Genomic DNA, 11,828 nt, shown 5'->3' on the forward strand with positions numbered 1-11,828 from the left:
ACCGATACAAGGTATTCAGAAAACTAAAGCCATATATTGTCAATCTCTTATGCGGATAGAGATGGAGCAATATGGAACGGAGGAATGGCCTGAACATAACCAAAATTGTTGTACTACCCATCTGATATGTCCAGAAAATAATGAAATGAGCTCAAATTCTCTGAATGCATAGTGGTCACCATAAGAAATTCATCACACAATATCTGACATCAACCTATCCAAGCGCTTACGATAGGTCATAACTGTTAATGCCTTCACACACTTCCACTGACATGCACATGATTTCCTCTCATGGTAATCCTCATTAACAATAATGGACACAATTGTAGGGAAATGCTTGTAGATCCAATACTACACATATTAAAAAAACAATAAACAATTATAATCAATAGCACATATAAAGTTTAAAACATTTAACAATGATAAAAATTATTATAATTACTTGCAACAGAGTGATATATCCTGCAAGATGTTTTGTCGTATGCTTTGACACAACATTCAAATTGTCATACATATGGACTAGTGCAGTCGCTCCCCATGAATAGTCTTTAGATTGGTTGAGGTCATGAAATGCATCCAAGAATGCCACACTTATGTGTGTGGCACGCTTGTTAGCAAATAGTATACAACATACTAGATGCAATAAATATGCTCGAGCTGCTAGGGTCAACTATCTTGCGTCACATTTGCTACGATAAACGTCTCGCAGCAAGGCTAGGCGAACATATGCTCATTTGCATTACTCAGTCTCATCTTTTGCTTCTTGTCTACTGACCTCAAGTAACTCAACTAACAAGTCGACAACTTCCTCTATATCAATAGCATCAAAGGTATGGAAGACACCTGTAATGGGTAGATGTAATAAGGATGCCACATCATCCAGGGTAATAGTCAGTTCTACTATCGGTAGATGAAAACTACTAGTTTCCTTGTGCCACCTCTCCGCAAAAGTAAATAAAAGTCCTCTGTCACCTGTCTCCAACGAACATGAAATCAAATAACTTAGTACTGTAGCAACCATTATGCCTTTAATCTCATGTGCAAGTCTTTCAAATTTCTCAACCTTCCTCTCATAAGAGGTCAATTTCAACTCAGTATGTTCCTGCAAATAATTAAAATTAATTAGGTAAATTAAAATGATAAATAGTTATTCAAATAAGTTATAATTAAATAAATAACTACCTCTTCTACCCTAACTTTGGTTGTCACATGATCAACATATGACGTCAACACTAATATATCATACGACCTACCTAGAAAACCCTATGTATTAACACCTACATGATCCATAACTGGCTCATGAGGCTCCTCATGAACCTCGTCAGCAGCATGATCCACATGTTCAACATCCTTAGCAACAACTATAACTACTCGTTGCCTATGCATCGATGTTGTCGACTTTCGACACCGAGGGACTTCTTCCTCATCACTAGTAACATATTTACCTAAGGCTCTTCCTAAAACTCTACCTAAAGCCTGACGCAATCCTCCGGTTCTAACCATAATCTACAAATTTGCACATTAATATCAATTAATGTTATCATTCAAATAATAGTTGAGTATTATATTTCATAACTAAAATCTTTTTATTCTATTACTAAAAAACTAACTAACAAAATAACTAATAAATCTTCTAAAATCCTACTACATTATTAAATGTAGTATATTTTAACAAACGTAATAAAAAAAATTAAATTAACATTAAATGATTAATCTATCGAACTAAAATATATCATCAAAATCAAACTACTATTTTATTTTAAATATTTTATAAATTACAATTTAAAAATTCATAAACAAGTATTTAATTATTTTATAAGTCAATTTACAAATTCATTTTTAAAATTTTTATACTTCAAATCACAATTTCATCCAAACTAAAATATATGATCAAAATCAAAGAACAATTTTATTTTTAATATTTAATAAATGACTATTTAAATATTTTATAAATAACTATTTTAATACTTTTATATATTTGTAAATTAAATAAGAAATTTATTTATATATTTTTATACTTCAAATCACAATTTATATAAATATTTAATAGTATTAATGTAATAATATTTATAGAAATATATTAATAAAAACATTTTTCTTATACAATATTACCTATTTTTGCTTAAATAAATTTTAAAAATATATATTATAAAAATTGGTAATTTTAGTTATTTAATTATTTTATAAATAAATATTTAAAATATATAAAAGTATTAAAATAGTTATTTATAAAATAATTAAAAACAACAAAATTTATACAATAATTTTAAAATAAACAAAATTATTAATTGAATTATTTATTAAATAAAAAATATATGAAATTGACAAAAATATGGATTCTCATTTCGCATCTTTGGAGTAAACTACAACTTAAAAAAGAAATAAAAATCATGAGTGTTTTACTTTAATAAATTATGAGTTAAAATTTAATGTATTTTATATTTAATAATTAATTTATACATAGTAATAAATTCAATTATATGATATATGAGTTGAATCATGTTAAAAAGTAGGACTTGTAACTCAATCTATATATGATTGAATCTAAATTGGATTGAGTTGAATCATATTTAATGTGAATACTTAAAAATGTAATCCAATATAATTAGATCTCATTATTTCATCTTGTTGTTAAATGTGTCGGTAGTTCTTTGATTAATATATATAGAGGGAGAAAATAATTTGTTTAGGATTAGAATGAAGATATGATAATATTGATTCTGACTTTTAATTTTAATTGGGTAAAAAAATTGATTCACGTGAAAATCTCATACATATTGTTGACATGTCATTTTTGACGGTTGGGAAAATAATTTTAATCAAGTATTGAGAAATAGTATTTTAATAGATTATTTTGACTTGTTAAAATATACTATTGGTGAAAATTATAAGAACTGTCACTACTACAAAAAACAGTTTTAACATCAGCTTTGTCCAAAACCGATGTTAAGTTAAACGCGGTGGCATGTTTGTAAATAAACTATTCTTCTTAACATCGGTTTTCTAAAAAAACGATATTAATGCATACACGTTTACATCGGTTTTTTGAAAAACCGATGTTAACGTGTATGCATTAACATCGGTTTTTTGGAAAACCGATGTTAACTAATGATATTAACATCGGTTTTTGAAAAACCGATGTTAACGTATATGCATTAACATCGGTTTTTTGAAAAACCGATGTTAATATAAACTTTTTTTAATTATTTATATATTTTTAAAAAATCGTGTTATTAATTATATTTTAATTAAAAAATAAAAAAATTAATAAACAATAATAAATTCAAAAGGTAAGCAATTAAAAATTAAACTAAATTTTTAAAATGAATTTTGTAATTTTAATTTTATTATTTCATGATTATCATTTAAATATAACACACATTTATATAAATTATTTGATATTAGTTAATTTGAAAATATAAAAAAACTGTTTTTAATAATAGAGTTTAACTTTTATAGAATTTTTATAGAATGTTGGTAAAAATAATTATATCATAAAAAAATTAAAATCTTTGATTAATATATTTTTATTTAATTATTATAAAAATAAAAAATTAGTTTTTTTCTTCTGAAAAAGGTAAATGGAGAATATTGTTTAAAAATTGTATGAAATCCTACTATATTTATATTATCGTATTATCTTTAAATTTAAAGTAAATTAAAATATTTGTATATATTAATTTGATTTATTGAAAATATATGTTACAGTGGTTTAATTTAAATAATTATAGTTATCTCATATATTTGTAGGATTTTAAAAAATTGATATTTTCATTATTTTTAAACAAATTTTTCAGAACAAAAATAAAAATATTTTCATGATACGAAAATTATGTTTTTAATCTTTAAATTTAGAGTTAATTATAATCCACATGTAATTTATTTTTATTACATTTGTCATTTTTTTATTATTTTTAACCTCATTTGTTAATTATGTGAATTTTTTGTTAATAAATTTAATAAAAAAATTATTTAGGAAAGAAGAAACAAAGAAAAAGAATTATATTTAAATAGTGATGAATTTTTTTGTCAAAATTTATTTTAATACTCAATTAAATATATTTTAATACTCATTTAGGAAAGAAGAAACAAAGAAAAAACATTTTGGATTAATTATTTTCAGTCTCTATTTTTTTAAAATTCTAATTTTAATATTTGAACAAATATTTGGCTTGTCAAAGTGTTCAAACTTTTCTTTATTATCTTTAAATTTTGTCGTCAACTTTATTTGTTTGACAAAATGATATTATGATAAACATTGAGACTATCACATGTTAGATAAAAAAAATATATATTGAATTTTATTATTAACTTGTGTTAAAAATAAAAATCACTAAACATGAATTATATCACCCAAAATCAAAATCAAATATGCAAAACCAATTCCATTTAAAATTAATTTTGAAAATGCTAAATATGCGAATATAATTTCATTTGTTAGACTTAACTTCTCGTTAATATTGATGACATGTTTTTTTTTTAATTTATAAATGTAATAAATTTTTACGCAAATTCATTGTCGAATTTATATCTAAGGTAATAATTAAGATTATTGATTTATTCAATAAATTATTTATCAATTGATTAAACATTTGATTATTGATTGCAAATTTATTCATGAATATAGCTTGATTAGTGTCACATTCAATTAAGAAATATAATTTAATTTAAAATCGATTTAAATAAAATACAAATTTCAGCACCAAAACTATACAATTTAAACGGAATACAGAATTACATACATTTGATATCAATTTAAGAATTATATTCTTACATACTAATTAAAAACGTTAGTTTTGTGACAAAAAAATTAAAAACTTAGCATTTTCATCCTAAAATTTTAGATAAAAAAAATGAAATTGAAAAAAGATAATGAGATGGTGATATTTATTAGAAAAGTAACCGCTAAAATTTTCATCCTAATTTTTATATGTAATGAATTGACATGTAAAGAAAAAATGAAAAGTTATAACTAAACTGTAAAAAATGAAATTTGACATCATATAATAATATAATATGTTATTTAATCGTAATTTTAATTCTTCTTTTCTCATATATCTTAAGTAACCTAATTTTACAAAGCTCTCTCGTCTCTCCCTCTCCGTCACGGCGTCGACGTCATTCACTCACTCACTCTCTCGTGTTACTGTATCTTAAGGTGTGCTTTATTCCGGCCCTGTTTCTGTTTTGATTTTTATGGTCACAGTGTCATGGCGGTACTTGATAGTTTGATAGTTAGTCAGAAGCTTTGCTTGTGCATTTTGCGTGTTGCCTTACATTGAAGTTTACAGTAATGTTTTATGGAGGACTCTTAGTCTGCCAGTGCATTTTGTGTCTTTTTATTACTGTTTTCACTTGAAGTTTCAGCATTTCCAATTTTTTTTATTTAACATTATTGTTAATTCCTCTTAACTTTCAATTTTTATAGTCTTCTACATTTAAATGTTCTTCGGACTTAGAAATCAATTATATCTAAAATTTTATTTAAGGCATCGTACTTTTTAATTTTCCCTGCACAAAGGCACAATTCTTTAGAGCTGTTGTTTATTTAGTCAAAATTCGATACCGTGATTCTGTTATATAAGCTTAACTTATTTTGCTTTTTAATGATACATGTTTTGCAGGCCTTGGACACACTTGGCAACACCAAGTGGGGAGTTAATAGAAGATTACTTAATTAATGTTGTGGAGTCCCTCTAGGCTGACGGAGGTAACATTGCAGGTCGGATTGACAGTGCATTTTTTGTGACCATAAGAAGCCAACTCTGTTTCTGTTTTGATTTTTTCTTTGCCTAGGTGTTATTGTGACTGAAGGTGAACAATTGCTGCTCTCTTTTGGTGTTGTCATTGAAAGAATTTGGTAGCTGAGAAGTAAGCATTTAACTGGTAAGTTCCATGCCTGAATCAACTTCAATTAATCAAAGAATATTGTTAAGAATAATATATACATTGTGACTTTGTGACTCTTACATGGGTTTATCATCAATTTTTTATTTTGAAGAATGTATTTATCGTCATACTTCATGTGCTTGTAGATACGTATATTTTGAATCATGAAACTATTTCACTCAACTCGTAGCACACAAAGGGATAGATTAGGTGAAGTCTTGGTGTATTACCTGCTGGCTTATACAAGTTAGCATGTGAAATCTACGAGTTGAATGTCTATTTATGGACTTGTAGATCATTCTGTATAATTTTTTTAAAAGAATAAAATATTCAATTACTAATCATGTAAATCAAGTATATATTTCAACTTACCTGTAGAAAAATTATTATCTTAAAATACAACAACAACAACAACAACAACGCCTTATCCCACTAGGTGGGGTCGGCTACATGGATCAACTTCCGCCATAATGTTCTATCAAGTACCATACTTCTATCCAAACCATTAATTTCGAGATCCTTTTTGATAACCTCTCTTATAGTCTTTTTGGGTCTTCCTCTGCCTCGAATTGTTTGTCTTCTCTCCATCTGGTCTACTCTTCTCACTACAGAGTCTACCGGTCTTCTCTCTACATGCCCAAACCACCTAAGTCTATTTTCCACCATCTTCTCTACAATAGGCGCTACTCCAACCCTCTCTCTAATAGCTTCGTTTCTAATTTTATCCTGTCGAGTCTTACCACATACACCGCAACATCCTCATCTCCGCTACACCTACTTTATTCTCATGTTGGCTCTTGACCGCCCAACATTCTGTTCCGTACAAAATCGCCGGTCTTACCGCAGTCCGATAAAACTTTCCCTTTAGCTTGATCGGTACCTTTGCATCACATAACACCCCCGATGCTTTTCTCCATTTCATCCATCCTGCTTGAATGCGATGATTCACATCCCCTTCAATTTCCCCATCATCCTGTATTACAGACCCAAGATATTTAAACCGTGTGACTTGAGGGATAATATGGTCTCCTATTTTCACCTCTGAGTTAGAAACCCTCCTTCTTTTGTTGAACTTACATTCCATATACTCCGATTTGCTTCTGCTTAGGCGAAAGCCATGTGTTTCTAGAGATCGTCTCCAAGTTTCCAACCTCTCATTCAACTCCTCCCTCGACTCTCCAAGGAGGACTATGTCATCTGCAAAAAGCATGCATCTCGGCGCTATCTCTTGGATTTGTTCCGTGAGGACATCCAGAATTAAGGTAAAAAGGTAGGGGCTAAGGGTTGACCCTTGATGTAAACCAATTGTGATGGGAAAATCGTCTGACTCTCCACCCTGTGTCCTAACACTAGTCGATACCCTATCTTAAAATACATCAATAATAAAACTTGTTAACGTATTACTATCAGCAAATAAGTTGGTGTACACTCACAAATGTACAATTTTATTTTTTTAATTTTAAATGTACAACATGTCCTTTATCCACCAGAAAATGTACATCAATCTCTGCGCTTCTGGGTAGCTTTTCTTTGACTAGCCCAAACCAAAGTTCTAAATTAGGTAAAGACTTGAGTCAAATCTGATTTCTGAATTTTGAAAAATAAGGATGGTTTGTGTTCGGATGGGTAGGTGAAATATAACTTTGTGAGAATGCAGTCTACTCTAAGAAATAAACCTGCTTTACTTTGTTGACCATAAATAAAGACAAGAATTTCTCACACTCATTTATTATTTAAATATTACATACTAATATCATATATAATATTTTATATATAAATTAACGTCTATACAACTCAATTAAACAGTTATACAATGCTTGAATTTTGAAATCCTCTAAAGTACTCTTATTCTAGCTTTTTGAAAATCCCTCTTAAGGTCAACTTCAATACCATGAAAGATACAAAGAATAAATCATATTCAAAACAAAGTGCATCATTTTTGAGCAAATTATTTATTGATATATATTTATGGAGTAAATTAATATATGCTTTGCTCAGCAGATTCAAGTTTCTAACCAAGTGGGTTGTCTGGGTCTTAGGATGCTGACTAATATGACATTCAACTGCATAAATAAAAGTACAAAGAGATAAAAACAAAAGACGCTTGTTGCGGGCATTTTTCATGCACACACTTCAGAAATTAGAACAAACACGCTACCAATTAAAAGGAATAAAATTCACACAATGAAACAAGACACTACAGTAACATAACCCACGGCTGCAGTTGGTGAAAATTCAGAGAGATCAAGCTCCGAGTATTTTAAAATATATGCATATGATATATATTAGTCCAAAAAAGACCCCAATTATAGAAAAACAAAAATAGTATATAACAGAGCGAACTTGGCAATCGTAATGATTAGTTCCAATGTTGAGAACATGTCTACCATAGCAAAAAATGGAAATCACAATCTGAAGAATCATAATCCAAAGAAAACCAAAACAAATATAGAAGAAGCAACAAATGAGATTATTTAGAAAGAGAAAGAAAATTAAAAGAAAAAAGGAAAAAAAAAAACATATTCAAGAATCAAGAGTTTAAAAAAGTGACTAGTCCTTGAAACAAAACCAGACCCTATGTCCCCAATAGATTAAAGCTAAAGAAGATGCAAAACTAATAACAGAAACTGTTACCTTTTGAACGGGAAGAGAAACTGTTCTTCTGCAAGAACCTGCATCATGTTCCTCACTCACAGTCATAGGCTTTTCCTCTGTACCATTCATTTTTCTGTAGCAAAAAAACTGGAAACCCGAAATTTGGAATTCCAAGAGCAAGCCAAATTACAAATAAATTTCAGTCCTTGGAGACACCAATATTGCCCATACCACTTATTGCTGGGTGCATGCAAGAGATGAATGATGACAGAGAGAACTAAAATAGTAGTACTATGGGTTACAAAGATAAGAGGAATAAGCACAAAGACCAAGCTTTGACATTGATGACACATTTAGTGGGGTACCCTTCCCTATGATCTGCTGCCACTTACACTTCATAAATTATTCTTCCAGCCACCGTTAAAAATGTGTAGATAATGTTTATCTTAACAAAAATTATCATACAATGAGATTAATTTATGTAGCATTATTCAAAATATTATATTTATATGCCCACTTATTTGCAAAAACAAGTCTCAATTCCCCACAAGGTGGGAACCTAAAATAATAAAGGAGTGCAGCGAAAGCTAGGAGAAGAAAAGGATTCACACCTAGCTCTGCCTCTGACTCTCAACTTCCCATATTGAATGACATTGAATATCTTTTAAACTGAATTTAACTTTAAAACAAATAAAGGGCTGTGTTTAATTTTAATTTAATTTAAAATATTGTTAGATTGATAACTTTTTCTTACCTGAATATAATGGGATTCCTTAAGCATGCATATAAAAATTAATTCTTTAGTCATGTATTTGAAGAAGATTTTATGGAAAGCGAGAATTTATTTTAATGATATTTACGTCTTGAAAATTAGTCTCTTTTTCTTGTGCATTAATTATTTTATTACTAAAATATGTTTATTTATTTTAATCTATAATTAAATGTTCCTCTAGATTGTCACCTTCTTTTTTCTATGAAGATTGAAGATGAATAAGTTTCCATTAATATTAAGGTGAAATTTTAAAAAAATATTATAAATAAAAAAAAAATTAATGTTAATACTTAAATTAATTAATTTTCTTAATTTTGCCAATTATATTTTATAAATAGGGATGAAGGAAGAACATTACTTACCTTCAGAAGAAAAAAAATTAAAGATAAATATATCTTCAGTTGTACTATCACTTATGAAATTCTTGCTTTAAGTTTGATTTACAAAACTTTACGTTAATTACAAAGTAACACATGCTATTTTACATTTAATAAGGTATAAATATGCGTGTCAGTATAAATATTTTGTTTTTAGCTACTATCTACTAGTGTTTACTTGTCTTGGGTTCACTGGTGTGTGAGTTAGTTGTTGTTATTTTGTTCACTAGCTGCTATTTATCTGCACACGTAAATGAAGTTGTTTAGGTAATATATTTGTTAATTTGGACAATGTGAAATATCAATCTCATAGTACTTATTGTTTAAAAAATATTTTATGATGAGATTCACAAAAAGTGAGATTCTAATAGTTTTTTAAGTGAGATTCTAATAGTTTTTTAAGTATACAAAGTTGATTTCTGAAACGTGAACAAAAATCAAAATACATATTGTCATGTTATAAGAAAACATTAACTTGAAAAAGTCATCATTTATTTGAAAGTCATATTTTTTAATTATTGTTTTTAGCCGTAGTGGCTTAGACCCAACCCATTTTTTTGGGTTGGTTTGATTTGGATTTGAAAAAAAACACAAATTTAATGCAACCCTTAAAACAAATCCCTTAATAATTTTGTATATACTTTTTTCTAGTTAGGCTGATTTGAAAATTTGATGAAAGTGTATGAAAAGGCATGAAAGTTCAGTACCCTATTCTTAAGATAATGTATTTTATTGCTAAGCCTCATCCGTATATTGTAGGAGTCAATCACAGAAAAAGTGACTCGAAAGATGATGACATCCTTCAGCCAGATACAGTCCTAGTTTCAGTCTCAGATGCAATTACAGGGACTTGCACTACCTCCAGAGCCAGAGGTTGGTCCCTCAGATCCTCGTGTCAGCACAAAAGAGAGTTGTGTTGCTCCCTCAGGGAACGATCCAGGGACGGGTGACTCAGACAAATGCGGGCTATACATTGAAGAAAATCCTTCCCGCCTGGTTGCCCTAGGAAGACTTTATGAGGGATCCACAACAGTTCACAACATCCCTTTGTTGCATGGCCAAGTCAAGGTTGGTGTTGAGGAGGTTAAAGATGCAGAGGCTCTCGTTCCTGTACCCACTGACGAGGTTACCTCAGTGGGGCAGGCATTTAACACCTTCCTTGCTTGGCCAACACAACTTGTGAAGCGTTTATCAGAATAGATATTTTACTCTGATTATATGTTTATTTTTTTCAATTAATTTATTCACTGTAATCAAAACTTGCTAATTAACTATGTTTTATCAACAGACAGCTGTGTCTCCAGCAAAACCTCCAGAAAGCCCGGATGAAGAGGTCGATGATCCCTTGTACCTGATGACATTGATCATCCCACAACTGTTTTTGAAGCCTCTCCAGGTTATGTGGGATGCTACCATATTCGAGGTGTTTAATCAAAACTTCCCGTTGTATATAAAGTACGAAGATCTCTCTGAAATTGCACACGGTGGTCAATGTCTTAGCATATCTGTTATACAGTTGTGGATTCTGTAAATCATTTTAGATTACTATTAATTACCAAAGTAATTGTTTTAAATTCATACATAATTAACTTTGACTTAACAACACAGCCATCTGACTGAGACAAGTGTGCGAGCGGGGAATTCTGATGTGTATGGATTCCTCGAGCCACAGTCCATTCAGAGATTTGGGCAATCACAATTTGAATTTGAAAGTTACATCAAGAGTTGAATACAGAGTTCAAAACGAGATGTTTACCTTGGAGCCTACCTGAATGGGTAAGTCAAACACAATAATTGAATTTAAATAATCTATACTACTACAATAACCCATATTCGTCTCTACTGTAGCGGACACTGGCAAATGGTCGTCATTCTGTCTAAGGAAAACCTAGTTGTCTGGTTTTGTTCTTTACATAACAGGCCTGACAACTACCTTAAGGGAATAATTAACAGGTCAGTATTGTTTTCAATACATTTTCATTGACATAACTAAACAACATCAATATTTTAATGTTCCTCATATTCAACACTAGTGCTTTGAAAGGACTTGATGATACTCCACAACCGAAATCCAAGGCTGCTGCTAGGTGGATTGTTGTTAAGGTACGTGATTTAAATAAAAGTTCTACTTATATATATTTTATGTGTGTGTACACTAATTGTAGTTAATATTTAATTAATATCCAAATTTCATT

General features: G+C 29.4%; 1 protein-coding gene and 1 long non-coding RNA gene across 4 annotated transcripts; one reads left to right on the plus strand and one right to left on the minus strand.

Moving 5' to 3' along the window:
* Positions 1 to 420: 420 nt before the first annotated feature.
* LOC121172749 (uncharacterized) lies at positions 421 to 9,012 on the minus strand. 2 transcript variants are annotated; one of them, XM_041004885.1, is made up of 2 exons: positions 8,524 to 9,012; positions 421 to 1,102 (listed from the first exon to the last, which is right to left on the minus strand). In XM_041004885.1, exons 1-2 carry the CDS (start codon positions 8,611 to 8,613, stop codon positions 740 to 742), a joined length of 453 nt encoding a protein of 150 aa, XP_040860819.1. In that variant the 5' UTR covers positions 8,614 to 9,012; the 3' UTR covers positions 421 to 739. The 2 variants fall into 2 exon arrangements, 1 of the variants encoding a protein (XP_040860819.1); XR_005886307.1 differs by lacking the exon at positions 421 to 1,102 and adding an exon at positions 7,314 to 7,952.
* On the plus strand, positions 4,789 to 10,828 carry LOC106794552 (uncharacterized). Of its 2 annotated transcripts, XR_001382625.3 has the most exons (4): positions 4,789 to 5,158; positions 5,625 to 5,710; positions 5,797 to 5,886; positions 10,393 to 10,828. It is a non-coding gene; the product is annotated as an uncharacterized lncRNA (long non-coding RNA). The 2 variants fall into 2 exon arrangements; XR_005886308.1 differs by having other exon boundaries at positions 5,625 to 5,886.
* Positions 10,829 to 11,828: the final 1,000 nt, after the last annotated feature.

This window comes from Glycine max, chromosome 9, assembly GCF_000004515.6.
Source record: "Glycine max cultivar Williams 82 chromosome 9, Glycine_max_v4.0, whole genome shotgun sequence".
NCBI classification, from domain to species: domain Eukaryota; kingdom Viridiplantae; phylum Streptophyta; class Magnoliopsida; order Fabales; family Fabaceae; genus Glycine; species Glycine max.

What these genes read in the sequence shown, in the direction of transcription:
- LOC121172749 (XM_041004885.1), bottom strand. Translation starts at nt 8,613, where the DNA reads ATGAATGGTACAGAGGAAAAGCCTATGACTGTGAGTGAGGAACATGAT. An exon ending in TTTCTCTTCCCGTTCAAAAG is followed by an intron (nt 1,103 to 8,523) that starts GTAACAGTTTCT and finishes AATTATTTGCAG; the next exon opens with GAACATACTGAGTTGAAATT.